General features: G+C 43.4%; 1 protein-coding gene across 1 annotated transcript in view; it reads left to right on the top strand.

The window, feature by feature from the left end:
• The window catches only part of ano2b (anoctamin 2b), a 55,189-nt gene that overhangs the window by 19,341 nt on the left and 10,539 nt on the right, over positions 1-25,309 (top strand). The window contains exons 9-26 of the mRNA XM_070853555.1: positions 2,038-2,093; positions 2,295-2,342; positions 3,299-3,363; positions 3,958-4,092; positions 4,604-4,764; positions 5,489-5,571; positions 5,679-5,765; positions 6,420-6,448; positions 6,508-6,511; positions 7,383-7,466; positions 12,910-12,984; positions 13,835-14,036; positions 15,539-15,650; positions 15,844-15,901; positions 16,025-16,125; positions 18,352-18,494; positions 23,252-23,404; positions 24,586-24,638. Coding sequence (XP_070709656.1) covers positions 2,038-2,093; positions 2,295-2,342; positions 3,299-3,363; positions 3,958-4,092; positions 4,604-4,764; positions 5,489-5,571; positions 5,679-5,765; positions 6,420-6,448; positions 6,508-6,511; positions 7,383-7,466; positions 12,910-12,984; positions 13,835-14,036; positions 15,539-15,650; positions 15,844-15,901; positions 16,025-16,125; positions 18,352-18,494; positions 23,252-23,404; positions 24,586-24,638 — 1,649 coding nt within the window. The remainder of the gene's footprint in view (positions 1-2,037; positions 2,094-2,294; positions 2,343-3,298; positions 3,364-3,957; positions 4,093-4,603; positions 4,765-5,488; positions 5,572-5,678; positions 5,766-6,419; positions 6,449-6,507; positions 6,512-7,382; positions 7,467-12,909; positions 12,985-13,834; positions 14,037-15,538; positions 15,651-15,843; positions 15,902-16,024; positions 16,126-18,351; positions 18,495-23,251; positions 23,405-24,585; positions 24,639-25,309) is intronic.

Genomic DNA, 25,309 nt, shown 5'->3' on the forward strand with positions numbered 1-25,309 from the left:
GATGCTGATCACCGTCTTATACCTAATGGTAATCAACAGATGGTTCAGGAGCAGGTCCAAATGCCAGTTAATGTAAACCTGGAACATTTAAATCCCAGCAGCAGGTTAAGTTGAGTCAAAAAGAACATGTGGTCATTAGGTACATTCCATTTATTTAGCTGGTGCTTTTATTCAAAGGGAACGCTTCATGCAAGGGCATCAAATGAGGTGAACAAGTGCTGCATTTAGGAACAATAGGACAAAAAGACACCTGTATTTCCTCTTCAAGATTAAAAAGAAGAAGCAGGTGTGATATATAACTCTAGCCGCAGACTCCCAAATCCAACTGGACTGTTTGATACACTGCAGGTGATACTGATATGCCTGCTGGGAGTTCATTGGGGAGGTGAAGCAGAGTGCAGTCGGCACAAACGAGGAGTGCAGCGATTGGTTAACTGGACGAGACCAACGTCTGTTTTTTGGGATCCTCTTCGTTCCTAGAAAGTGGAAAAATGCACTTTTTGATGTCGTTCCAACACAAATATGTGTCTTCTTCTCCTGCTCCACACTCCCTTGGCTCCCTTTATGATGTCATAAGTGACCTCCTCTGGTCCTTCAGCAATCCCACTGAAAACCTTCTCAATCCACCATTGATTTTTTTCTCTGGTACGTTTTATGGACATTAAACCATGTAAAACTGTTTTCTGACCTCCACAGTATGAACTTGAAAATGAGCAGAATTATCCATCTGGATAATTAGCAGCTAAAAGCTCATGTTGTTAATGACTTTTGTCTATTGAAATGGTAACACCAGCCATAAAAGACACAGATACACCATACTTTTATGACTTCATCGTGCTTGAAAAACAGGCCCAACATTTAAGACACATTTTCTAAATACAGTGACATTTAGCGCTCTGAACATTTTAATGACATGCAGATAGCAGCTACCTCTGCATTTATGAGACCCATCAGTCCCACGTAGGAACAAGCTGACACCCGGCTCGTTTTCCACCAGTGTCTCCACCATATGTCTGGTTGGCTTCCCCCATCACAGCAGAAGGTCTCAGCCAGCGGGTACTGATGGAGCTGCAGGGAAGGAAGAGGGGGGAGAAAAAAGAGCTGCATCTCTTTAACCTCCATTTTCTCCCTCCTCTTCAGTATTGGTGTATACATTTTGTCACACACACACACACACTCCCTGCGCCCTCCTCCATCTCCTCCACAAGTGGGTCATACTTCCTGGGTCAGGCTCAGATTGAAGCAGGGGCCTCTGGGAGTTGTGGTTGTTTCTAGCTGGTTGAGTGAGCAGTCACGCATTTGTATGTGTGTTGGTGGGGGCTAATCACTGCGTAGTTCCCAGTCCCCTTTGAGTGATAATTAATTGATTAATTACTTTGATGACCAAGCCAGCTGTGTGTGTGTGTGTGTGTGTGTGTGTGTGTGTGTCAGGTCATCACATTCACAGGTCAGGCCATCACTTCCCATATTAAAAAGACTAAAAGCGGGACATACGTAACCTAATCCCAGTCCGCCTGACACTGAAAAACAGAATTAAAAGGCTGCAGGTCTACAGCCTGCAGCTCACACTGCTACAGCTGGAGTCTGGCCTCTGACTCCAGTGTGAATACACAAAAAAATACCTTGGTTTGGTTCTTGGGAGTCCAGAACCACGCTGCCGAAGCACCCGTGGACACGACGCAGGACCTGAACTCCCCAGAGGAAGAATTTCATGTTCAGGAACCAGTGAAATATCAAATGAGCAGAGCAGCGTGCAGCACTAGATGTAAGATAAATAACAGCAGGTGCTCTTTTTATGATGGCTACCACTTTATTTCACGCCACATCTTGGAGCCATTTGGTGCAAACTCACTCCTTAATGCCAGTGACTCAACTTCTCTGTCACTTCACCGCTTTGGATTTCTGGTTTCAAACTCTCCATCCTGCTGAAGTTTCAGCACGAGTAAAGGTTAAGACATCACGACGGCTCTCCAGTGGGTGCAGGTGCACGATTTGGAGTCGTCTTATGTCTTCTCTCTCTCTCTATGTTTTTTCCAGGCATCAGCACGTTGATAGCTAAAGGCGTGTATGACTCTGCCTTCCCTCTTCACGATGTAAGTGAGCTTTGGAATTCCCTAATTCATTTCACCACAATATCCAATTTACTGAAAATGGATTTTTTTTTTTTTTTGCCTTTGAAACCCACTGTATTATATTCTATAATAGAGCAGGGCCGCAGGGGACCGTCAGCGTGTCGTCCTTCATAGATTTCTTTGCACTCGTGTTTTTCACCCTCTCCTCCTCCTCCTCCTCAGGGTGACTACAAGGTCATCGGACACCTTGAGGAGAAGAGTGACAGACAGGTAGGCTGACTCTCTCTCTTCTCTTCTCCTCCCTCCGGTACATTTGGTATGCTTTAAGGCAGAATAGTCTGTCTTCTGACGAACAAGGGAACCACCACTTTCCTAAACAATGGTTTCATCCTCGTCTGTCTCTTCTCCTTTTTTCTCCTTTCGTGAGATTCTTCCTCCTTCCCATCTGTCTAACACCGTCACAGATTGGAGTCTAAGTTCAGTAAACATTTCTCAGAGGCTGAGCTGCACTCAGGGCAGAAAAACAAAATTCACCGACTGACTTGAATTTCAAAGGAGGAAGCGAGACAGAGAGTATTTGCAGTTTGGCAAAGAGAAAAACAACAGCACACAGTGAACTCTGGTGAGAATATGACTGGAAAATGTGAATAAGAACTTCTTCTCCTCCATTTAATTCATGGTGATGAAAGGCGAGACACTACAGGTGAATCTATCTGATTAAATATGCTCTAATTTTCATGCATTTTGCAGAACAGAGTCCTGAACACTGGATAAAACCAGATTGTTTCATGTTGTTGACACATTAGAGGAGAGGAATAAGACTGGAAAGGTTTCTGGCTCAGAGTGAGAGAGAAAACGGCTTTTAAAGATGCGAATTCAGGAGAAATCTACAGATGTTGTACAGAATAAACAACTAAACGTGTATTCTGGACATTTTCTTCCCACTTGTCTGAAAGAAGAAGAGTGTCTCAGTGTAATCCAGATTTATTTTGGCGAATCATCTTGACATTTGTGGAGCATCAAGAGGTTTCATAATATCATCTTCCCGCTCTTTTACATTTAATCTCTTTGCTTTGGGATGGTGTCGCTCAAACTGCACTTCTTTGGCTTCAACCAGAGGATCGCTTGCTGATTTTCAACTTTGTCTAACTGGTAAACATCCACACATCACAACATCCGCCCACACTGACTCTGTCTCTCTCTCTCTCTCTCCTGTCTGTTGTCAGATTCTGCATGAGGAGTGGGCAAGATACTCGGCCTTTTACAAGTACCAGCCCATCGATCTGGTCAGGTAACAGATCCACAGCACGGACATGCAGAGAACACACCAGTAATCTGTAGTTTCTATCCAGCCTAAATGTTTTTGTTTCAGCTAATATGCAGCTCAAGATAACTGTCACAGAAGAGTGCAATTACCCATGAATTGCAGGGCATCATGTTTATTATAAATGACTGTTTTTGTCAATGGTGTCTGGTGGGTTTGCATAGAGTGATCTAATGGCTGTTTCTATATAAAAACAAAAAAGGGTCTTACAAGTTTATTTCTGTAGGGATCCTTTCTGTAACGGTGTCAGAGACTTAGATTAACCTACTACTAGTTTACTGGACCAATTCTAAGAGTTTTACTACCTACCAGTCATCTCAAACCCCCCAAAAAATGAGACCCAGGTTTTAAAATCGTGGAGTTATCCTTAAAGTTTTAAGGTCCGACTGTAGGATAGCAGCTATTAAAGTGACTGAAAAAGCCCTAAATGAAACATTAACACACTGCAGTCTTTTATTTCTATCACAGCAGCAGGAATCTCACCCCCGTGCTGCATGCTGCTCAGTTCTCCACAGTCTGCTCTGCCGTGACCCTCTGACACTTTGACCTCTGACCCCACAGGAAGTACTTCGGGGAGAAGATCGGTCTGTACTTCGCCTGGCTGGGCGTTTACACTCAGCTGCTGATACCGGCCTCCATAGTGGGGATCATTGTGTTTGGCTACGGGGTGGCGACGGTGGATACGAACATTCCCAGGTACGACAACGACGGCTTGGTTTGTGACAGTGAAATCTCACATTTCTGTTGATTTACTGTGCAAAAAGGGATAAAGACAGCCTGATGTATGATAAAATACCTTCTTCCTACCTTAATTTAAATGCACACACACACCCTTACACACTCACACACTACATGGGGATTGCCCAGATACCTGCTGTAACCGGCTTTAGTCAGGGTTGTGTGGGAGGAACACAGAAGGTACTGCTGGCAGTGTGTGTGTGAGTGTGTCATGAAGCAAAGGGTTGATAATTCAGCCCACACTGACTATGAACAGGGTCAAAGCAGAGTAGCTCGTATCGCGGTTATGTGTTAAAAGTTCCATTCATTTCTAATGTTTAAACGTAACAGACACGAGCGTCTCTGGCTCTTTTTACTGAGCCCATAGACGGCAACACAGACCTTCAGTTCATTTCACTTTAAATGATTGTATTAGTGTTTTTAGATCAACGCCTGTGACTCACTTCTTGCTTTTCTTTCCCCCCGTCAGTCAGGAAATGTGTGACGAAAGCCTCAATTTCACCATGTGTCCTCTGTGTGACGGAGCCTGTGATTTCTGGCACCTCAGCACCGCCTGCGGCACCGCCAGAGCCTCGCACCTCTTCGACAACCCCGCCACCGTCTTCTTCGCCATCTTCATGTCGCTGTGGGGTGAGGTTATGTGCGAGCGAGAGTGCATATATTTGTGTGTGTGTGTGTGTGTGTGTGTGTGTGAACAGGTGGGCTGCTAGTGAAGTTGCTCTTCTGACCTCCATCAGCGAAAGTGCAAGTCTTTCTGAGAGCGACAGGCTGAAATGACACACATGAAAGCTGCAAACAACTCCAGAAAAAACACTGAAAAATAACATTTGATGACTAGAAAGATTCAATTTGTAGCATAGACACTCTGTGGTCTAACTCTTCATCGCTTTCTGATGCACAATCAGCAGCTTTTTGCTTGTTTTGCCCCATTTTTCTGTCCATAATCCCTAATTCATGTGAGCTGCCCATGCAAGAGGGTCTTGGTGACTGTACATTGGGCTGAACAGCATGTTTCCGAAACGAGAAAACAGCTTTTAGATATAAATAAACCAGTTTAAACCATTTTTCAGTGAAAATTGCTAAAACAAAGCAATGAATCAGGCGTAAAGTTACATTTTGACCACTAAAATACGAGCTTTTTCCAGAGCTTTCAGCCTCATTTACCCACTTTGTAGTTGTCTTTGGTTGGAAGCTCCAGAAAAAAAAGCAGCACCTGTTTGTGTGATGCAACTCGTCGCTTTAATCGGGAGACGGATCAGCGCCAAACCATGAATCATGAAATTTGCTGTCCAGATGTCCGGCTGATGTGAGGATAACGCTAATTGCTAATTGCCTTGTTCGTGTGTTTGTGTAGCCGTGCTGTTCCTGGAGCACTGGAAGCGCCGACAGATTAGTTTGAGCTTCAGCTGGGATCTGACGGGCATCGAGGAGGACGAGGTACGTACCACACACACACACACACACACACACACACACACACACGTGTAAACACACCACACACAGATCTGATTCTTTCCCCTGATCCTCCCCCTGTTTTCCTTCAGGAACATCCCAGGCCAAAATATGAGACCATCCTCCTCCAGAAGAGACAGAGGAAGCAGAAAAATAAGAAAAAGAAGAAAAAGAACGAGGTACAGAAGATCATTTAAGTGCATAACACCTGTTTGTCCAGCTCGTGCATGTTAGATGTCAGCAGCACTAATGGAAAGATACTGTACAGTGCAGCATCAGGTTGTAAAACACACACTATACAGTAACATCCCATCATTGCATCATGCAACCTGAGGGGGAAGAACAGTTGATCGTGAAGCTCTTCCACTTGGCTCAGTCTCCACAGCAGAATCAGATGGTTCCTGATGATCCAGATGGATCCGGATGGTTTCCAAAGCGCCGGGCATTAGTGTGATAATCTAATGACTGGAAATGATCTAGATTCTGTCTGTAAATTGGGTCAATCACATCGAGTCCTGTTGGCCGACATACACTTTTCTGCCGGGACAGATGGCTTCCTGCCACCGCCTGAGTGAGCAAGGGACTCGCTCACATGCTGCAGGATCACCTCCACGCTGTCCAGGCCCCTGATCTGGGGATAAAAGTAGGAAAGCTGAAGGATCCCACTGGTGTTTTTATGACTGTGTGCAGACGACAGTTGTGGCTGGAGGCGTTTTCATGTTTTCAGGTTATCTCGTAAGTGCGATATCTCAGGAACGCCTCGAGGGAATTCCTTCAAATTTGGGACAAATGTCCACTCGGGCTCGAGGATGAGCTGATTTTGGCGGTCAGAGCTCAGGGTCACTGTGAGCTCACAAAACAAGTGACAACTACATTCATTATGGCAAGATTTCACACAAATGTCTAATAGGATAAAATGAGGAAGGTCATGCTGCTGAACGTACACACTAAGGCGACATTCACACTGCAAGCCTCAGTGATCGATATGGATCTAATGCTCACATCAGATCTTTTTGTCTGGCTCTTTCACATTATTATTTTAACTCTCCCTCCTGGACCTGCATGTGCAGAGAGAACAATAACAAAGATGTCACATGGGACGTAAACATGGAGGCCGTTGAAGTCAGCGTTCACGGTTTCATATAGAAGCTGATGTGAAGTGGAAAACAGAGAATTTGTGAGCAGATGATAACGAGGACAGATCAGTGTGTGCATGGACACGTTGAGCCAGCAGTGGTGCGATCGTGATATGAATGGTTTCACAGAAAAACACAAAAATGTTTGCATATCAAGGACTTCTTTTAAGTACATCTGTCAAGATTCGTGGCAAGACTTTGATCAGTTGTGGGTAATTTGAGGGCATCAGCAGCTCTTTGCTGCTTTACAATAAATCTAAATGGTTGATTTCATACAATTACACAGTGGATGTGGAGAATTCTCTGTCCTAATGGGCTTTGCTTTGTGTTAATCTTTCCCTCTGTGTCATCTTTAACAACTGAGGAACATATAACTTGTCAGGTGTTATTACATTTTGCCGCACTAAAGCACATTAGCAGACAGTTCATAGAAATGAAACGGGCAGTTTATGGTTCGTAGCTGCGAACGGCTCAGTTCCTACTGAACCAGGTGGTGAAAGTAAATGAGAAGACAGCAGAGGGTCTGTTGGGTGGAGTGGACAGAAAATGGCATAATCGTGATTGTACATATGTTTGTGCATGAGTGTGGTTCCTGTGTGTGTGTGTGTGTGTGTGTGTGTGTGTGTGTGTGTGTGTGAAACCTGTCCGTCTGTCTTGCAGCCAGACAAGCAGGAGGACGGGACAGTGACAGGGAAGGACAGATGGAGACAAAAACTACTGTCTGCCATGGCTGCAGGAATACCGGTAACCCCTCCTCCCCCCTTCCTCCTCTTCCTCCTCTTCCTCCTCTTCCTCCTCTCCTCTCCTCTCCTCTCTTGTCCTTTCCTGCAGGCTGCAGTCTATCTGTTCTTCTCTTCCTGTCCCATCCTTCTGGCTTCTACAGTCTCAACTTCTCAGGTATTTCTTTGTCTTTGCTTTTATTTTCTGATGGTTGTGGTGACAAGATAAGTCTTTTCTTTGTGGGACTAAAAGCCCGACGGAGCTGTTTTTTTCACGGCCTGTCGCCTTGCTGAAGTTGCCTCTCACATCACTACCCACACTGCCTGTCCTGTGCGAGCTCCTCTCTTCTGCCAATGAGGTAGAAATGACATCCATGATAACTGAAGGTTTCTAGTGACTGATGGCTGCTTTGTAAGTGGGTCTTTGATATTCAACTTCTCCGTCGTTCTTGTCCTCTTAAACTACAGCTTGGCCACAGAGAGCTGATGCACACGGAGCCTGTTTAGTTCAGATATCCATCTGTGCAAAAATAATCTGTATATTTGCCAGTAGTGAGAGAAAACAATGCACCTACCCTCAGCAGAGGAAGAGACAAACCTGCTGTTTTAGACAAACACAGTCCAGTTTTGAGCCAGGCTGATGGTTACTGACATGTTTGATGAGGACTATATGGACAGACAGCTGATGCTAATGAGGCACCATCAGTCTGGGTGTGTGTGGGAGAATACATACTGTACACACACACACACACACACACACAAACAAACAGTGTCAAGCACACGGCTTAAGCTCTATAGAAAGAGAAAGACTGCATTAACTAATATTAATACGGCTGGAGATATTCTATATATCCTATTCTATTATATGTTTATTGTCAACAAATCCCCCTGAAAAGGCCAAAAACAAGTCATGTGTGTGTAGTGAAAGCCTGATATCTCCTTCCTCTGAGCTGTGGAGCTCCATTATTCTGCAAAAAATATTAAAACACATCAGTGAATTATACTATTGCTCTGGGCGACATTGTTCCTACCTTATTTTTAGCACATTAAATAATTACTATGCTCTTCTTCTTATTCTTCATAAGTCTCATTGGCCCGACCAAAACTGGCTGGTGTTACTTTCAGAGGGAGAAATTCTTAATCCATCACTTTTCGTCCAGTGTTTTTATGCTGTGATGCTGTTGTTCAGCACCAGAGCAGACATGGAGCTGGAGTGACTGATGAAGAAGACGGAGCAGAGGAAACACACAAACGTCTGTCTGTCTGTCTGTCTGTCTGTCTGCACACACACTTCTTCCATCTGCTCCGTCTTCTTCTTTCTGCAGCTTTCGATTCATTCACCGCACTGTGCACTCACACGTTTTCTTCTTCACGCACTCCTCAGTGCTGTGAATGAGTTAGTGTAGCTGTGGCTCCAGTGATCAACCGAATGGTTAAAGATTAGACAGAATATCAGTTGCTAGTAGCCAAATATTGTATTATTCCACAACTGAAAATAATCCCCCAACGTTTGCTAAACACTACAGTGTCCAGCTGTTTCAGGAAAGTACTGGGACATTTAAAAAATAACATAAAACTGCATATTGAATAGATTTACATCCCCAGTAGTTCAGAGCTGAGTGCAGCAGATGGTGCAGAGTGAGATCTTTAACTGTTGTAATCCAACGTTAAAGAAGAATCAGACAGAAGGAGTTTGGACTCCAAACGCAGGTGTGACTATTAACATTAATAATTCTGCAGCTCATTGATATTCGTTCCACCTAAATACAGTAATTAATGTCATCAGTCACACCCGTGCTTTTCTTTAATGCCAACTCTGTTCTGCGTTGCACAACTATATTTGTGCACCTGCTGCTTTGGCAACACTTGTGCTGCTCATAACAGAGAATCCAACAAAAAGAAAAGACAAAGAGACAAAAAGAAAAAAGACAACGAGGAAGACAAACAGATAAGCTAAGAGAGAGAGAGAGAGAGAGAGAGAGACTCGGAGGAGGAGAAGGATGGAGAGAGGCAGAGGGAGGGCGGCTGAGTGGGAGTGAGGCATGCTGGGCAGGAAGCCAGGGGTAAGATTAGTGAACGTCACTATGGCGACATAAACTCACTCTCTCTCACACACACACACACACACTGTCTTAAAGCACTTGATTTCTTACCTGAGGCTGTGAAATATGCTGTCAGATTAAATCTATCCTCTATTCTATTCTATCTGTTGTAATGTCTGACTGATGGGGTTGTTTGTATTTATTTACTCATCTGTGTGAGTCGCACAGTAAATGTACCAGATACACACTTACACAGTAATCAGATAGAAATGCCTTTATTTATTCATGACATTCATTTGGCAGTAAAACCAAACAACAGGTAATAAAAGTAACTAAAGATGTCACATGATAAAACATGGAACGACTACAAAATACTCCTGCATTTACAAGAAACTTCTTCTCTTATTAAAACAAGAAACTTCTTCGCTGTATATCTACAGAAGCCAACGCGACATGATCGATTAATCACATGATATGATTTATCCCGGCGGCAGATGTTTTTATGTCCCACACCGCCGCTGTGGGAGGCTTCGGGATCGTTCTGTGCAGCTGTGCGTAATTATCGTGTGCCGATTTGGTGTCAGATCGCACCGTGACAACAGTATCACTGACTGGGCTGCTGAGTGCTGCTCTGTGCAGTGTCAGCTATCAGACCACATGTATTATCTGACAAGAATGCACATAATCTGCCCCCTGACGCTCCCTCAGTGTATCACTGAATACCTATATATGTAGATTATTTATGCTTTAACATACTGTATAAAGCCCTCCCACCAAAACCACCATTAACCACTAGGATTGTGTGGATCTTGTATCCTCTGAGGGTGGAAGTTTGCATGCACGCAGGTGTGAATGCTGCATTTATGTGTTTATATATTGATTAAAGGAGCAGGCCGTGCATCGCTTTGGATGCTAATACTGTATTCTTGCCAGTCTGATTTTAATGTGGATGATTTTAAGATAGTTTGATCCTCAAAACCAGCGGGTAAACTAAGGGAGCACCAGGGTTTGGACAGAAAAGGAGGAACATAGCTAGAGGGAGGAGGATGGACAGACACAGAGAAATAACGATTGTGAATGAGTCTCTGTCAAAAGATGAAGGCTTCGTTGGGCTTCCCTCAATGGAGGTTACAAGCCGAATATAACACCTGACCCATTTACTTCTACCCTTCTCTCTGATGGCTGTCCCCACCAACACACACACACACACACACACACACACACACACACACACACACACCTTTTGACGAGAGAAGCTCTTCAGCATCTTGCTTCAAATTAAGACTTGGGCATAAAGGGAGTAATTAAAGCAGCGCTTAATATACCGATCAAGCAGACAAGCAGCTGGACACATACGAGCTTTAATCATGAAAAACTCTGACATTTAGTCATTAACATTTATTCAGCAGTGCTTTTGAGAAGCTGATCCATTAAGTTACAATCATGACTCATTAGCATGATAATAGAAAGAGCTGCTACAGTCTCAGATGTAGATAAATGGACTGTTTTTGCATTTTAAAGACCAGGTTTTTACTGGTTTATGTATTTATTGGTTTAAATCATTATGGCAAAACGCACCCTGACTAGTAACACTAGAATCTGACGCAAAGCCGGTTAGTTTTAGTCATCTAGCACGAGCTCCTACACAAAGTAGATGTCAGCAGAAAGATGTTAGCATACTTCACTATATAAGTTTAAAATAAATGCAAACTAAAAACATAATCCAGCAGACAGAACCGAGGCGAACGAGGAGAGATAAAGGCTGGAGACAGGAACACAAACACATGTCAGGTAATATACATTTACATGGATTTTAAATACAGAAAAAGAACATAACAGTGATTATTACTTATTATTATTATTAATATTCCAACTATCCCCATGGCATAGTTTTATGTGCTTTTATTTAAACTTACAGCATCAAACTAAGTATTAGCTTGTGGACTAAGTGGACTCTGTTGTGTGTATTTGTTGTTTCCACCTGAACAGATGGAGGTTTTGCAGGCTGCACTGGTCCACAGCATTCACTAGGTGGTGCTGTTGTCTTACTAATTGGCACATTGAAGCCTGTTAGGCCTGCAGTGTGTGTGTGTGTGTGTGTGTGTGTGTGTGTGTGTGTGTGTGTGTGAGGGGTCACACACCTGAGGATGGAGATGCAGCATTTGTCTTCACAGGGATCAAACCGTATCCGACCACTGACGCAGGCTTCGCTTTTTAATTAGGCCGGCTTCCCCCACTGGCTTTAGGTTCAGGGACCCACTTCACACACACTCTCTAATTTGAGTGGTTATGAGGGAGGAGTCAGCAGGTGAGAGGTTGTACAAACCAGAGCAGGTAGCTGGAGTCACAGATGAAGGAAACACTGACTGACACCTCAGGGTACAAACAAATAGATAAATAACGCACAGGTTGCTCCACCTTAAACCAAAGAGAGTGAGGGTGGTGGCTCTGGCATTCTGGACCAAGATGGTGCAGGGATGATGGAGGATAATAGAGAAATCCCAGTACAGACGGAGCTGCAGGAGTCCAAGCACACTGATGAGTTGGATGGGTTGGAAATAAAGAGCTATCAGGAGCTATTGATTACTATCAACTGGTCCTTGATTAAGTTCGGGAGCAACATTGATTTAATACGATTCTTTCCTTGCAGTAATAGTTTGACACTCAGGGAAATACGATTACTCACCTTGTTGCTGAGAGACACAGACGAGAAGATCGAACTGATTACTAAGCTATTATTGATTACTAAAGCTTGGGGATGGTTAGCTTAGCTTCCATTGGCACACAGACTGGACAGCTAGCCTCTCGAGCTCACTAGTTATTATCTGCTTTATTTAACACGTGCACAAACTAAAGTGTAAAAACGGTTATTTCTTATGTGTTTTTATCTTTTCTAGTCTTTATGCCACACAAAGCTAACTGTCTCCAGGATGCAGCCTTCAGCATCGTCATATCCAGTGTTTATATATGTATAAAAGTGGGTTTAATCCTCAACCAAAACATCAGACATTTCCTTTAATTTAAGTTAAAATATTTCTGTTTCATGAAATGTTCTTGCATGAATGCTTTGGGGAAAAGGATGAGTCAACATTTGCTCCACGCTGGTGTCGTACTGTAGGACGAACACTTTAGCTCTTCAGGTCTTTGTGCTCCTTTATGTCGCTCCATCGAGACACATTAACGCTTCCTGTGGAGGCGGTGAAATCCAGACGCTGCTGCAGCTTCTACAAACCATCTGAGAGGAGGAGAGTGGAACATTAGAGAGGAACCTTTCATCAATGCAACCACGTGAAAACATTCTCCTCTTTAGTGAAGGAGCCTCTGTTCTGCATCGCAGATTTCCCAACAAAAGTTAATGAAGGCTGTTGTATGAGTGACTTCTCCTCTCTTCTCCTCTCTCCCTCTCTCCCCCGTCCTCCCCCTCAGGCTGCCATAGAGAAGTTAACCTGGAAAGACCGACTTCCCGGGTACTTCATCAACGTTTCCTCTATCCTCTTTATGGTTAGTACATGAAAATAATGTTCTCGGTATGTTTTAATAAAAGCACAATAAACTGAAACAAGCTCATATCGGTACACGTGGCCAATCATCCGTTTGTGGACATCTTGATAATGATTCAGGGAAAGTAAATATACTGTCAAATTATATTTATAAATTAATGTTTTAATTAATCTTAACCTTTTGAGGGTCTTCAGCACTTTCTAGTGTGTTGTGATTTTTATTTTTAGCATATTTTATCAGTTTTTCATGCATATTGCTTATAATTTTGCAAGATGGTGAATTTTTCAGAGTTCTCAATTTTTTTCATGTATTTTTTGTGTATTTTAGACCATAAAATGATGCGCATCATGACAAAAACATGGCAATTTAAGGGTTAATTTTTTAAAAAACTAATTAAAATTTGATATGTATGATTAGGGCTGATGCTGGTCTAAAAAACTATTTAAAAAAATTTAAAAAAAAGAAAGATTTTTAACATTTTTATGGCTTGTTTTTATGCATACACATTTATGTGTGTAAGGATCTTTAACGTGATTATTTCTGAGGACCTTCAAGGGGTTAATTTCTTTAATTTAGCCACTGACCATGGTATAAGTGGGGTGATGCTCTTCATGGGGTCCATAATCAGGAATTAACGGACTTCATGGAGGCAACTTTGCTCGTTAATTCAGAATAATTCAGAATACACCTTATATAGACATAACTAATGCACTTAGACGAGTACATGAGTGACCAACATCAATGTGTTTATTGAAATATTGATTCCAGCCTCTGCTCTGGTAGTATCAGACAGATATGACTGGGTAAAGGCTCATTTACTTTATTTATTTCTCCCCTGTTCTGTTCCCAGTTTGGCTTGACGTTTTCAGCAGTTTTTGGCGTCATCGTCTACCGAATCACAGTATCGGCGCTGATGGCGATGAGCCCCGACCCCGAGACCAAGTCCAACGTCAGGGTGACGGTGACGGCCACTGCGGTCATCATCAACCTGGTGGTTATTCTGATCCTCGATGAAATCTACGGCGCTGTGGCAGTGTGGCTGACTGAGCTAGGTGCACATACACATACATACATACATATACAAACATGAACAAAGTGAGAAAACACTAAACAATAGAGCAGATGTACAGTTTTAGAACGAGTGTGTCCTCTCTTCTTCCTCCATGTCTCTGCGTCTTCCAGTTTCAAGTAGCATCAACACACCCAATTTTTTAATTTATGAATGAAGTAAGATTTCTAATAACCATTTTTGTCCTCTAGTCGTGTTTTCCCCAAATCCACATTCCTCTGATAAATCAAATATGTGAGCAGTCGTGTTTCTTAAATAGTTGTTTAGGAATTTATTTGTATTCTTATTACGGTATATTTCAAAAACGTCAAAAGAAAAATAGTTTCTCAGCAACTCAATGAACAAAATCCACTTTTTTTTTTTTTTAACATGTCATCGCTCTGCATCTGAGAGTGTGAGAGACAGAAGGAGTGTTTCTGTCTCTTGATGGCCCATTTGATGAAACTTTGATGTTTTCATGCTCCAGTCATCCCATCAGTGATCCCAGGAGGTTTCAACCACATTTACATTCATATTCAAAACCTCTGAAATAGAGGAAAAGAATGGGAATGTGTGTGTGAGAGGATGTGCCATGTGAAAAGGGCCGGTATTTTAACCTACTTCCAGCACAGTGATTATGTTATAACTCAGTTGAAGAGTCAGACCGACAGAACAGACAGTTCTCATGTCATCACTGTGGACCAAAGGAAACCAGTGTGGAAACATTTTATCCCCTCAAATGCAATGTCAACCACACATAATGTACCCTGCATATGTCTCACTTCATATGTGAATTTTAAACCATATGTTTTTCTACATTTTGAGTTTGAAGTGACCGGTGGATGCACAAAGTACACGGTCTCCTCCAGGCAGCCGAGAATGGGCGACACATGGGCTGCGAGTATCTGACCACATTACATAAAGAATCCCTGCAGCGATAGACTTGTAAGATCTTTTTGTTTGACCAGAAATAGCCTGGTTCAAAGCCACCAGATTCCATTGACAAAAATAGTGATTTAACACAGCAGTTCCTGGTCTGCCACAGTGTTGATCGGTTAGTTTGTGTTGATGTGTGACTTTGGTGGACTTAGTTAGGATCCAACCCAATATTTGTGTACCTCACAATAGCACCAAAAATCAAACTGACAGAGGCAGCGGTAGACCAGCCGTATTTGTCTTCTGTGAATTAAAATTGCTGTTTTCGTCAACAGAGTCTGGTAGTCAGTCTTTGAATAGTGCGATACAGCAAACAAAAAGGATCTTACAGGTCAGTTTCTGTAGGGATCCTTTCTGTGATGTCGTCAGACACAGTGGCAACATTACAGGCGATCTACTGGATCAATTCCTAAAGCTTTCATACCTTCCAGTCATTTTGAGCCCAAAATATGTAAAGATAGGGTCCAGTTTTCTCTCTCTCTCGCCCTCTTTCTGTCCTCGGACCCCACAGAACTACACAAAAACAATACAGTTACAGTTACTTACTGTTTCACTTGACCTGTTTTTCAGAGATTCCTAAAACAGAAACCAACTTTGAGGAGCGTCTCATCCTGAAAGCTTTCTTGCTCAAGTTTATGAACGCGTACGCACCCATCTTTTACGTGGCTTTCTTCAAGGGACGGTGAGTCCTGCGTTCACATGTGTTCAGCTGTGTTTCTACAGTTCTGTCCTATTAAAACTATGCATCTCCACAATGTAAATTTCAGCTTCTTGTCACTGCAGTCACCTGGATTAAACTTGATGCCTTAACACAACTGTGCTGAACGTCAGTTTAGAGACAAAAGTCTTTACTGTGCGTTTGTGTGTTTTCTCAGATTTGCAGGTCGACCCGGAAATTACGTCTACGTCTTTAACGATTATCGGATGGAAGAGGTTTGTCATCTCACTTTGTATCTGTGATTCTTTCCATCTGCCTGCATAAGTAAAACAGGAAGCGATAACAAAATACATGTTCACATTGAAGTGTGTGTTTGTGTGTGTGTGTTTGTCCCTCAGTGTGCACCAGGAGGCTGCCTCATTGAGCTGTGCATTCAGCTCAGCATCATCATGCTGGGGAAGCAGCTGATCCAGAACAACATCTTTGAGATCGGCATCCCGTAAGTAGACTTCAGTCCTTTTTTCTGTGTGTCCCTGCTCAGTATGAGGTTTTTTTTTTTTTTTTAGCTCTGTAGACGTGGAATGCAGAAGAGCAAGTTACAAAGGTGGGACTTTGTCTAATGTCTAAAGAGTCGGTGACTCCTAACACACATACCAACACACACGCTAACTAACAAGCACATACAAGATTCCCTCGTCTCCTCATTGTCAGGATGACATTCCTCCCGTGTCTGCGCGGAGGTTCTCCGTCTTGTGTAACAGCTCGGCTTTTACTCGCGAATCCCAAAGGTCATAGGTGAGCTCTATTTCTAACTGTCACCCAACAAAGGTGACTTTTCCCTCCAGGCTGCACTGTTCCTGTTGCTGTGTGTGCAGCTTGACCTGCTGACCTGTGGGGGAGTCTCAGAGAGCGCTGTGGTTTCTCCAGGACATCCTTAAGGATCACCGTACCGTCTACATGCCCTCTACTCATCTGCTTCACATTCATACACTTAAAAGCCCGGAGCCGACCAGTAAAACCACAGACTTCTACTGTGGGCCAGTGTAAAGTTTTTATGGGGAATCTGCTGAGTGAAGGCACCACATTAGAGGTTTTCACAGTTAAAACCTTGCGGGACCCTGAAAGCTCCTTTACTAAAGATGTATGAGATGGACATCTCCTTTTAAAAACACAGAGTAAAGCTGGAGCAACTGGACACGAGCCTGACCCAGTTAGTTTCAGGCCTGTCCTGGTGCAACATAAAAGAGGAGGAGGAGGAGGAGCCTTCAGGAGAGTCTGGTTTACTCACTGTGATGCACTGAGGTTTGAAATGCAGGCTTCAAAGTGGATGCAGTATTAGTGTGTATGTAAAGAATTGAACATCACAGGGAGCAGACATGAGGCAGTGATACTGAGTGACAGGAACAGTCTGCAGTGACACACAGAGGCTCAATAAAGTGCTTTAACACACACATAGTAACTGTGTGTGTGTGTGTGTCAGGTCTAAACACACAGATTCACTTACACTTCCCTGTGATAACATTATCTCTGATGTCCTACTGCAAACAAACAGCCATAAATCCACTTAGACATCATTGAAAAACGGTGCTGCAGGTCTGACACTAACACTTGTAACATAGTTAAAACTCTTCTGTCAGTGAAGAAACACCAGACAGCTCACATATAACTGATCTCTCTTAACTTCACCCCACTGTCATCCTCAAATGAACACAAGGTTGTCGCTGTAGTCACACCTGAGCCGCTTGGTTCAGTGTGCTCAGCTCCTAAAATCCTGCTTTTTGAAATTCAAAATCATTTAAAGTTCTCTTGAGGGCAGAAAAACACAAACGTGAGATGCTGTTAAATGACACATCGTCCTCTATTGGTTGTCCTGTACTCCATAAGAGCTGCATGGAGCTGCAGAGGTAGTTCATAATCACCTGTAAGCCTCTCAAACTCACATCAAAATATCACAAATATTGCTAAATGCAGGTCTGATGACACAACCTTGTGTTTTTATGTTAATTAAAGGGTTGAAGGACGTAGAAACACGCACTGAGCGTTCACACAGAGCGAAGGAGAGTCCTGACCTACATCACTAACCGCTAATCTGCTCTCAGAGCAACAGCAGCAACCTGACTGTGTGTGTGTGTGTGTGTGTGTGTGTGTGTGTGTGTGTGTGTGTGGAGTGTGTGTGTACGTACTCAAATAGATTGTAAATCGAGTGCGAGCATGTGTGTCTACCTCTGATTTATACGGCTGTGTGTGCGTTTAAAGGACAGTAAACATTTATGTGTTCACGGCCTCCATGGATGGAGTGTGTGTGTGTGTGTGTGTGTGTAGCCACATAAATAATGCAGCTGAGCATTTAGCTGCTTTTATTAGAGTTCTTTACAAGCAGAACACAAACACTCAGCAAATACACACACACACACACATGCTGCCACACTTACATGTACCTCTTCACAAGTGCACACGTACTGTAACACACACACACACACACACATTTACTGTACATGTAACTGTGAGCAGGGTTCATTTACACCAAACACACACATAAGACTCTCCCTCTTGTTTCCCAGCAGCACTTTGTTACCATCACACAGCTTCAGTTTTCAGCTGAAGGCGTCCGTGTTGCTCTGAAAACAGTCGTCTGTTCAGCTTCACTTTACCTCTGTAAATACACACAAAACACACAATACAATATCATGAAGGCTTGAATCCCCCTCCGCTTCCACCCTGACAGGAAGCTGAAGAAGTTGGTGCGTGCGATAAAGGATAAAGGCTCAGCAGAGAAGGAGCAGGAGGAGGAGAGGCCTCCTCAGCAGTGGAACCTGGACTACGCCCTGGCTCCCTTTGAAGGCCTCACACCTGAGTACATGGAGATGAGTGAGTCTACACACACACACACATATATAAAAATAGCCTCAGGACAAAGATACGCCACTCAGGCATGTTTAAAATGAGCACCTGCACATCACTGAGAGGTGCGCCGTATTCTGTATCTGCGAGGATTAACGTGACCTTCTCAGGTAGAAGTTCACACCAGCATGAGGAAGGAGGACGAACACACTCCCAAACATCCCTCCTGCAGCACTGAGATCACAGAGGTTCAGACCGTGCTCTGTTTTTTGAGGTGAAGACAGTAAAAGTGGTGAAGTAGTTAAAAATAACTTCACTTTGGTGCTGCAAAGACTTTGTGCAACACAGAGATTACCCACTTCATCGCATCATGTGTGTGTGTGTGTGTGTGTGTGTGTGTGTGTGTGTGTGTGTGTGTGGGGGAGGTGAAGTCGGTGATCTTTTTGTCACAACAAAAACTTTTCATGGTGCTGCTTTGATTATGTCACGGCCGGGCAGGCAGCTGAATCCACTGGAACTGGAGCATTTAACTCATCGACTGCTTCAGTTCAACCACATTCACCCCAGACATCACTTGTCGAACAGCTCATGTGTGGTCATCATCCAGCGGAGGCCAGTAACTTTTCCACATGCGATTACTTTCTACACTGAGTGAGAAAAATAGAAATCGAGGAGGTGAAGGAGAGGAGGTGCTGCCCTCTGTCAGCTCTGACGCCTAGAGCCTGAGGGCTGAACACCAGTAAAGACACAGTAAGTGAAATAAATGAAGGAGAGTTTAGAGCGTCTTCTTCTTGTATCAAGTCCAAGTGAGTGTATGAAGGAAAGAAATCCTCAGGTAAAACGGTCTTTTTACCAAAAACCTGACCTCTGAGCAGCTCCAGCATCTGTGCCACCAGATATTCTCAAACCTCGGCATGGCAGAGGTGGTGAATATCCCTGAAGCATGGGCAGCAAGCCAGCTGACGGCCAGAGGAGCACAGACATTCCTCCGGTATCCTACCAGAAAAGCCTACATTTGATACTTCAGTTTATCTAATTTCCATCTTAGTGTCAATCAAAATGACTGTTGTTAATACATTATGGATACAGTGTCAGTTATTTATTCTACCTCCAATAAGTCTGGGTTTAGCTACACATGTATTTGGGTTTTAGCTTAACACAGAAAAACTTTCCCTCCTCAGCAGATGAATGTGGAAAATGTGTGAAACTCTGCACGGTGAAGGTCAAACATTCAGGGGAAGTAAAAACAAGCAGAACATTTACTTTTGAGTGAGGAGAGACTTTAAATGTGTTCGTTTAAACTCAAAGGATGGGAGCGCTTCTGTTGGTTTATGTTTCAACAAAACAAGCAAACCAGATTAGACAGAAGATAGTTAGAAATATCAGTCACAGTCCGTTACTCTGACGGCTGTGTGTTTAGTTTACAGCATCAAGTATCAGGAACTTTTTCCACATCTGATACGGTTTTAAGAATTCTTAAGAATTAAGATTTCTGCTCTTTGGATGCAGCTCATCCAACATAAGTGATGCTTGTGTGTCCATTGACCTCTGTGCATTCAGTCAGGACGCTGAAGACACCTGATCACTGCAGTGTAAAGGGTCCTTGTTTTCATGAAAGACAAGAATGTACATTAACCAACTGGAGACCCAACCCCTGTGACGAGTGATCGGTTGACCAGGTAAAAGTAACTTCAGATTCAAGGCTCCCTTTAATACTTGAGAGAGAAAGAATATAGAAAAAGAGATGGTGGCAGCTGATGTAATGAATAAATAATTACCAGGTGCTTTACAGTTGAATCACATTTAAAACCATAAAACTGTAAAGCATTCACACACTGAGGAACACAAAGGGAGGTTTAAAACAATATTTAAGACATTAAAACAAATTAAATAGAGTACAAAGCAGGCAGCTCCACTAAAACCAACCTCGGGCCGCTGACAGCAGAGGCTCTGTCCCCTTTAGTTTCCAGCCTCAAAGGCTCACAGAGGACAGCAGCATTCAGACAACAATGCAGCAACAAGCTCAACTAAACATCAGTAAAATAAACCGGCTGTATTCTGCTCTGAGGTCATACAAAATGGGACTATTTTGGTGAAAAGTAAAGCTTTGTTTGCCAAATCTGGTGCGTTCGACACCCTCAGAGACGTCCACAGGACAGACCAGGCTCAGGGCATCACACTTTACACGTGGAAAATGTAAACTTTACACTATCATAGCTGCTGTATTGTTCGGTAGCATCGCCGTCTTTGGAGAGGTTTCGTGTCGGCGTTTGATCGTGTGGTGATGTGATAATGTGGAGAGATTTCATGTGAGAAGGAGTGAGGACAGAGGGAGGGGGTGACGGAGAGAAAACAGAAAGAAGACTGAGCCAATGCTGCTGCAGGGCAGAGCAAGGAATGTCAGAAATGTCTGAGCGCAGGCAAACACACATTCACATGTAGCTCTGAGTGTGTGAACAGGGAGTTCTGGGTTTGTGTCAACTCATTTATTGTCTGCTTGTGTGTGTGTGTGTGTGTGTGTGTGTGCCCGGGCCGGCCTCGAACCCGTCAACCTCGGCTCAGGTAGATGGCGAGGTTATTCTGAGCTTGCCCTCCAGCGCTCGCCGCTTCGCTGCCGTATTCTCTTCCTCACCGCTCTTTGTCTCGGCGTGGCGTCCCGAGGTGAAGCCGTCAGTCTCCGGCTCGCTGGAAATCCCCGTTCCCACAAAGCTAAAGTTCCACCGCTCCGATCAGAGCCGTGCATCGGCCACAGTGCTGCTCCTCTATCTCATGTTTCCTCTCCACATTCTTCAGGAGCAGGTGGATGTTGTTCTGATCATTTATTGATCCAGATCAAGTTAGTCAGAGCTGTTTCTACTTTGTCATCTCTCACTTTCTAAAGGAGTTGATTTCATCTGATTCATCTCTGCGATCCCCTGCTGGCTGCAGGAACACATTAGAACACACTCGTGCTTATTTATCATTAAACCTTGATGTTATTTTGGCACTTTTGTGTTACATCTTGTAAGAACTTAGTGGTCAAACCTCAAACCGACTCTGTGATCTCACTGTTTTCAAACTCCAGGGAACAGGACATGTATGCAAACCCTGATTCTCCACCAGCTTACTGCAGCTGACCTCTGACCCCCTGTGGCCCAGGGGAAGCTGCTGTGTCTGCTGTCCAGGCCCAGGACGTGTCCAGACCTGGACCCGTCTTTTAAAGCACCTGGTTTTCTGCGTTTTGAAGCACCAGACAAGACGACAGCAGTGTGTTTGTGCGTGACTGTGATGGGCCGTGCAATGAATTCCCACCAACTCTGGTTTTAATTATTAGTCAGGGATGTTGTGTGTCTGAGTTATCTAATCTGACTGACTTGCACAACACACACACACACACACACCCACACACACACACACAGTTATACACACTGCTTAATCATAAAAAAAAGTCCCAGTTGAGCTGGTGCTGGACTGTTTAACCTTAAAAGGCATCATCTGAACCGCAGAGTGAGGCCGGACAGACAGAGTGACTCCTGACCACACAAATGACCGTTCACCAATGTCAATCTGACGGCGTCTTAGCAGGGTTTAAAAAACACAAAGAAGTCCTTCTAATGTTGTAGGTTTGATTCCTTTCTTACACTTCAGCATCTCTTATGCTGTCAAATAACTTTATCTTTAACACAGACGAAGATATTCTCCATAAGATATCTTCCATAAGTGCACTACGGCATCCGTAATTAAGCAGAGCAGAGATTTATCGGCCGCATTCCTTTTTTTTTTTTTTCTATTACCATTTGGAGTCATCAAACCCAACAGTTTCCAATCCCACACATAAGGTCTGTTAACAGACTCGTCCTTCCTCTGACTGTGAGCATAATCACATTAATATAATCAGCTTGAGCTCGGAGTGAACTCCAGATCACCACTTTGACGTTGATCCAAAGTGCTTTTCTGGAACATGTATTTTGAATTCTTGAATTGTCGGGTCTCTTTTAATTAGCTTGGTGGTGTAGACCTGCTTTTTCTGAAAAGTGTCTTGACGCAACATGTTTGATTGACTGATTGACTGATTGATTGGTTGAACGCAGCTTCCTGTCTTTCACTTTAGTGCTGAACCATCTTTCCAGCTCAAAACACCCCAAGAGGGACGTGCTTTTAGCTAAAGATGGACAAAGGAGAGAGAATGAGCGGCTGTCTGTGAGCCACTACTACTACTACTGCTTCATACCGTCTGCAGCAGGACATTTTACATGTGGTGATAACCGTGATACTAATATGACGTAAACTTCAGCCTCAGAAGCATATGATTTTGTTTTTTAAGGAAGTCTTTGTCTGGACTGTTCCCTGTGGTAGGACAGTATGACTTTTATCTTTATGTTATCTTTCTGTCCTTAAGACATCGTAAAATTAATTTCCCTGAATTCCCAGCATTCCTGAATTATGACCATACAGACATGTCGTCAGCAGAATTATGATAAGAAACACTGTTAGGAGTCTCACTTTAAAAGTCTCTGTTGCTGGTGTTGGTGTTTTACTGCATATCCTGAGTGTACGGATGGTCATGGAGTAATGGAGATTATTGGAAATGTGTTTCAAAGAGAAGATTATTAATTTCTAATGTCAACATTTCAGTCCTTGTGACTCTGAATCAATGCAGAGGTGATGAGAGTGCAGGAACCGACCTCTGTGCACGCCCCCTCTATGGATCTGTTAATCACAGACATGTTCATGGATGGACATGGTGTCTGACATCACTGCACCTACTGCGGCCTGTTTGCTGACTGTTTATCTCTTTTCTCCAGTCATCCAGTTTGGTTTCGTGTCTCTGTTCGTGGCTTCATTCCCGCTGGCTCCTCTCTTCGCTCTGCTCAACAACGTCATCGAGATCAGACTGGATGCCAAGAAGTTTGTCACGGAGCTCCGCCGGCCAGTCGCCGTCCGTGCTAAAGACATCGGTAAGATGATGTGACACGAAGAAGACAAACACACGTGAGGGATATTGTACAGTGACCAAACAGACGAGTCCTGTTTGCAATAAATAAATTATCCTGGTTATTATAAAGCTTTGTACACAAAAAATCAATAATCAGACATGAAATTATTGATTTGACAATTATTTTATTGCTAAAATATCAGATTCAGCAGTGGATACGTTTAACAGGATCTGATACCAGATTGGAAGCAGCTGCTAATGGCTGCTAAGTAGAAACCATCATTTATAATCCCAAAATAATAATATATGTACTGAATATTTCCTTCGTGTCAGAGTGGAAACACTTGAGGCATCTTTTCGAGCACCATGGGACACCAGACCTCTGAAACCTGGCTGATTAAGTGTTGTCATGGTGAGCAGCACCTTCAGGCAGTGAGGCAGGTTTCACTGCTGAGCTTACAGTCGCCCCCCAGCAGTCAGCTGGAAGCTTATATCTCTGTAGTGCAGGAAACCAGCCTTCATTCCTGTGGATCCTGGTCCTGGTCCCCCTGATGTGGTTCTCCCTCAGCCAATGGATGTGCGTCTGTCCAAGGCTCCAGCCTGTCCGTCCTTGGGAGCTGGATCTCTCCTTCACTGTGGTGCTCCTGGAGGTTTCTCTTTTCCCACTGGGTTTTTTGAGTTTTTCCTTCCTGAAGAAGGAGGGTCATAAAGGGCAGGTGATGCCTCGGACTGATCCACCGGACTGATCCATTGGCCTCATCGACTGCTGGACTCTTTATTAGATTGTTTGTTCGCTTACACTTGTTTATTTCAGTGAACTTTGTAAAGCACTGTGAGACACTCTGTTGTGATATTGGGCTATACAAATAAAATTGAATTAAAATTGAATTGAATTTCAGCTTTACCTCTATGCATTTTTGAGGTTACCTAAAGGGTTTGCTAAGCTCAAACTAAGGATAACAGTGTGAATAAGATGTTTTATGTGATAATGTGACCGCTGTAGGGACGGTAAAGGATCGCCTACTGTTGTGGTCCAGACTGAGATAACTCAACAACTATTAAATGGATTAGAGATGATTTTTCTTTAGATTGTTTGATCCCCTCACTTTTCCCGTTGAGTTAAACTTTTGTGCTTTTAAGTGAAATGTCACTTGAACCACTCTCTCTCTCTCTCATGTGTCTGTCTTGCTCTTCTCTCTGTAGGTATATGGTACAACATACTGAGTGGAATGGGCAAATTCTCAGTCATTATAAATGTAAGTATCAACTATCTGCTCATTGAATTAGTGATTCAGGCAGATTTATGCACAATACATGCATGAAGGCAGGTGTTTGGTGCTTTATGTGGCTGTTTTAATACTTCGGTGAATCAGCACTAACATCATTTGAAGGCATTAGTGTAATTAGTGGATTTGGAGGGAAATCAGCTGGATTACTCTGCAGAACAAGCCAGAAAATGATTAAAGGGGCACTCCACGGGTTTTTCACAGAAAATCCAGTTGATGCATCATAAACATTTGTATGCTATGTATAGATTAGAAGTTATTATTACAAGATGCCAAGGGGAGGAAATGAGGGGTCGCAAGGGAACGCCGTTCTGGAAGTAAACGTTTTTTATGGAGGAGTTACTGTTTCTAATGTGTGTTTATGAAACATTATGTAATTCGCTGCTCTTGAATGCACCACAAATCCAGCTCCAGCCCGTACAAGGCGTGATACCTCAGGGTAAAACACACTGATTCAGTCCCCAAAGTAGCATCTCTGTCTCAGTGTTGTCGTCTCTTGCGGCTGCAGTGATGCTGGAACTGATGATGTAACTGTGGGACTAATAAAGGAATATCTTATCTTAGCTTATGTTTCAGCCCAACCCCACAACTATGGTTCCCACAGTAAAACACGGACATTTCCACCACTGATTTTGCCACAA

This window comes from Pempheris klunzingeri, chromosome 22, assembly GCF_042242105.1.
Source record: "Pempheris klunzingeri isolate RE-2024b chromosome 22, fPemKlu1.hap1, whole genome shotgun sequence".
Taxonomy (NCBI): domain Eukaryota; kingdom Metazoa; phylum Chordata; class Actinopteri; order Acropomatiformes; family Pempheridae; genus Pempheris; species Pempheris klunzingeri.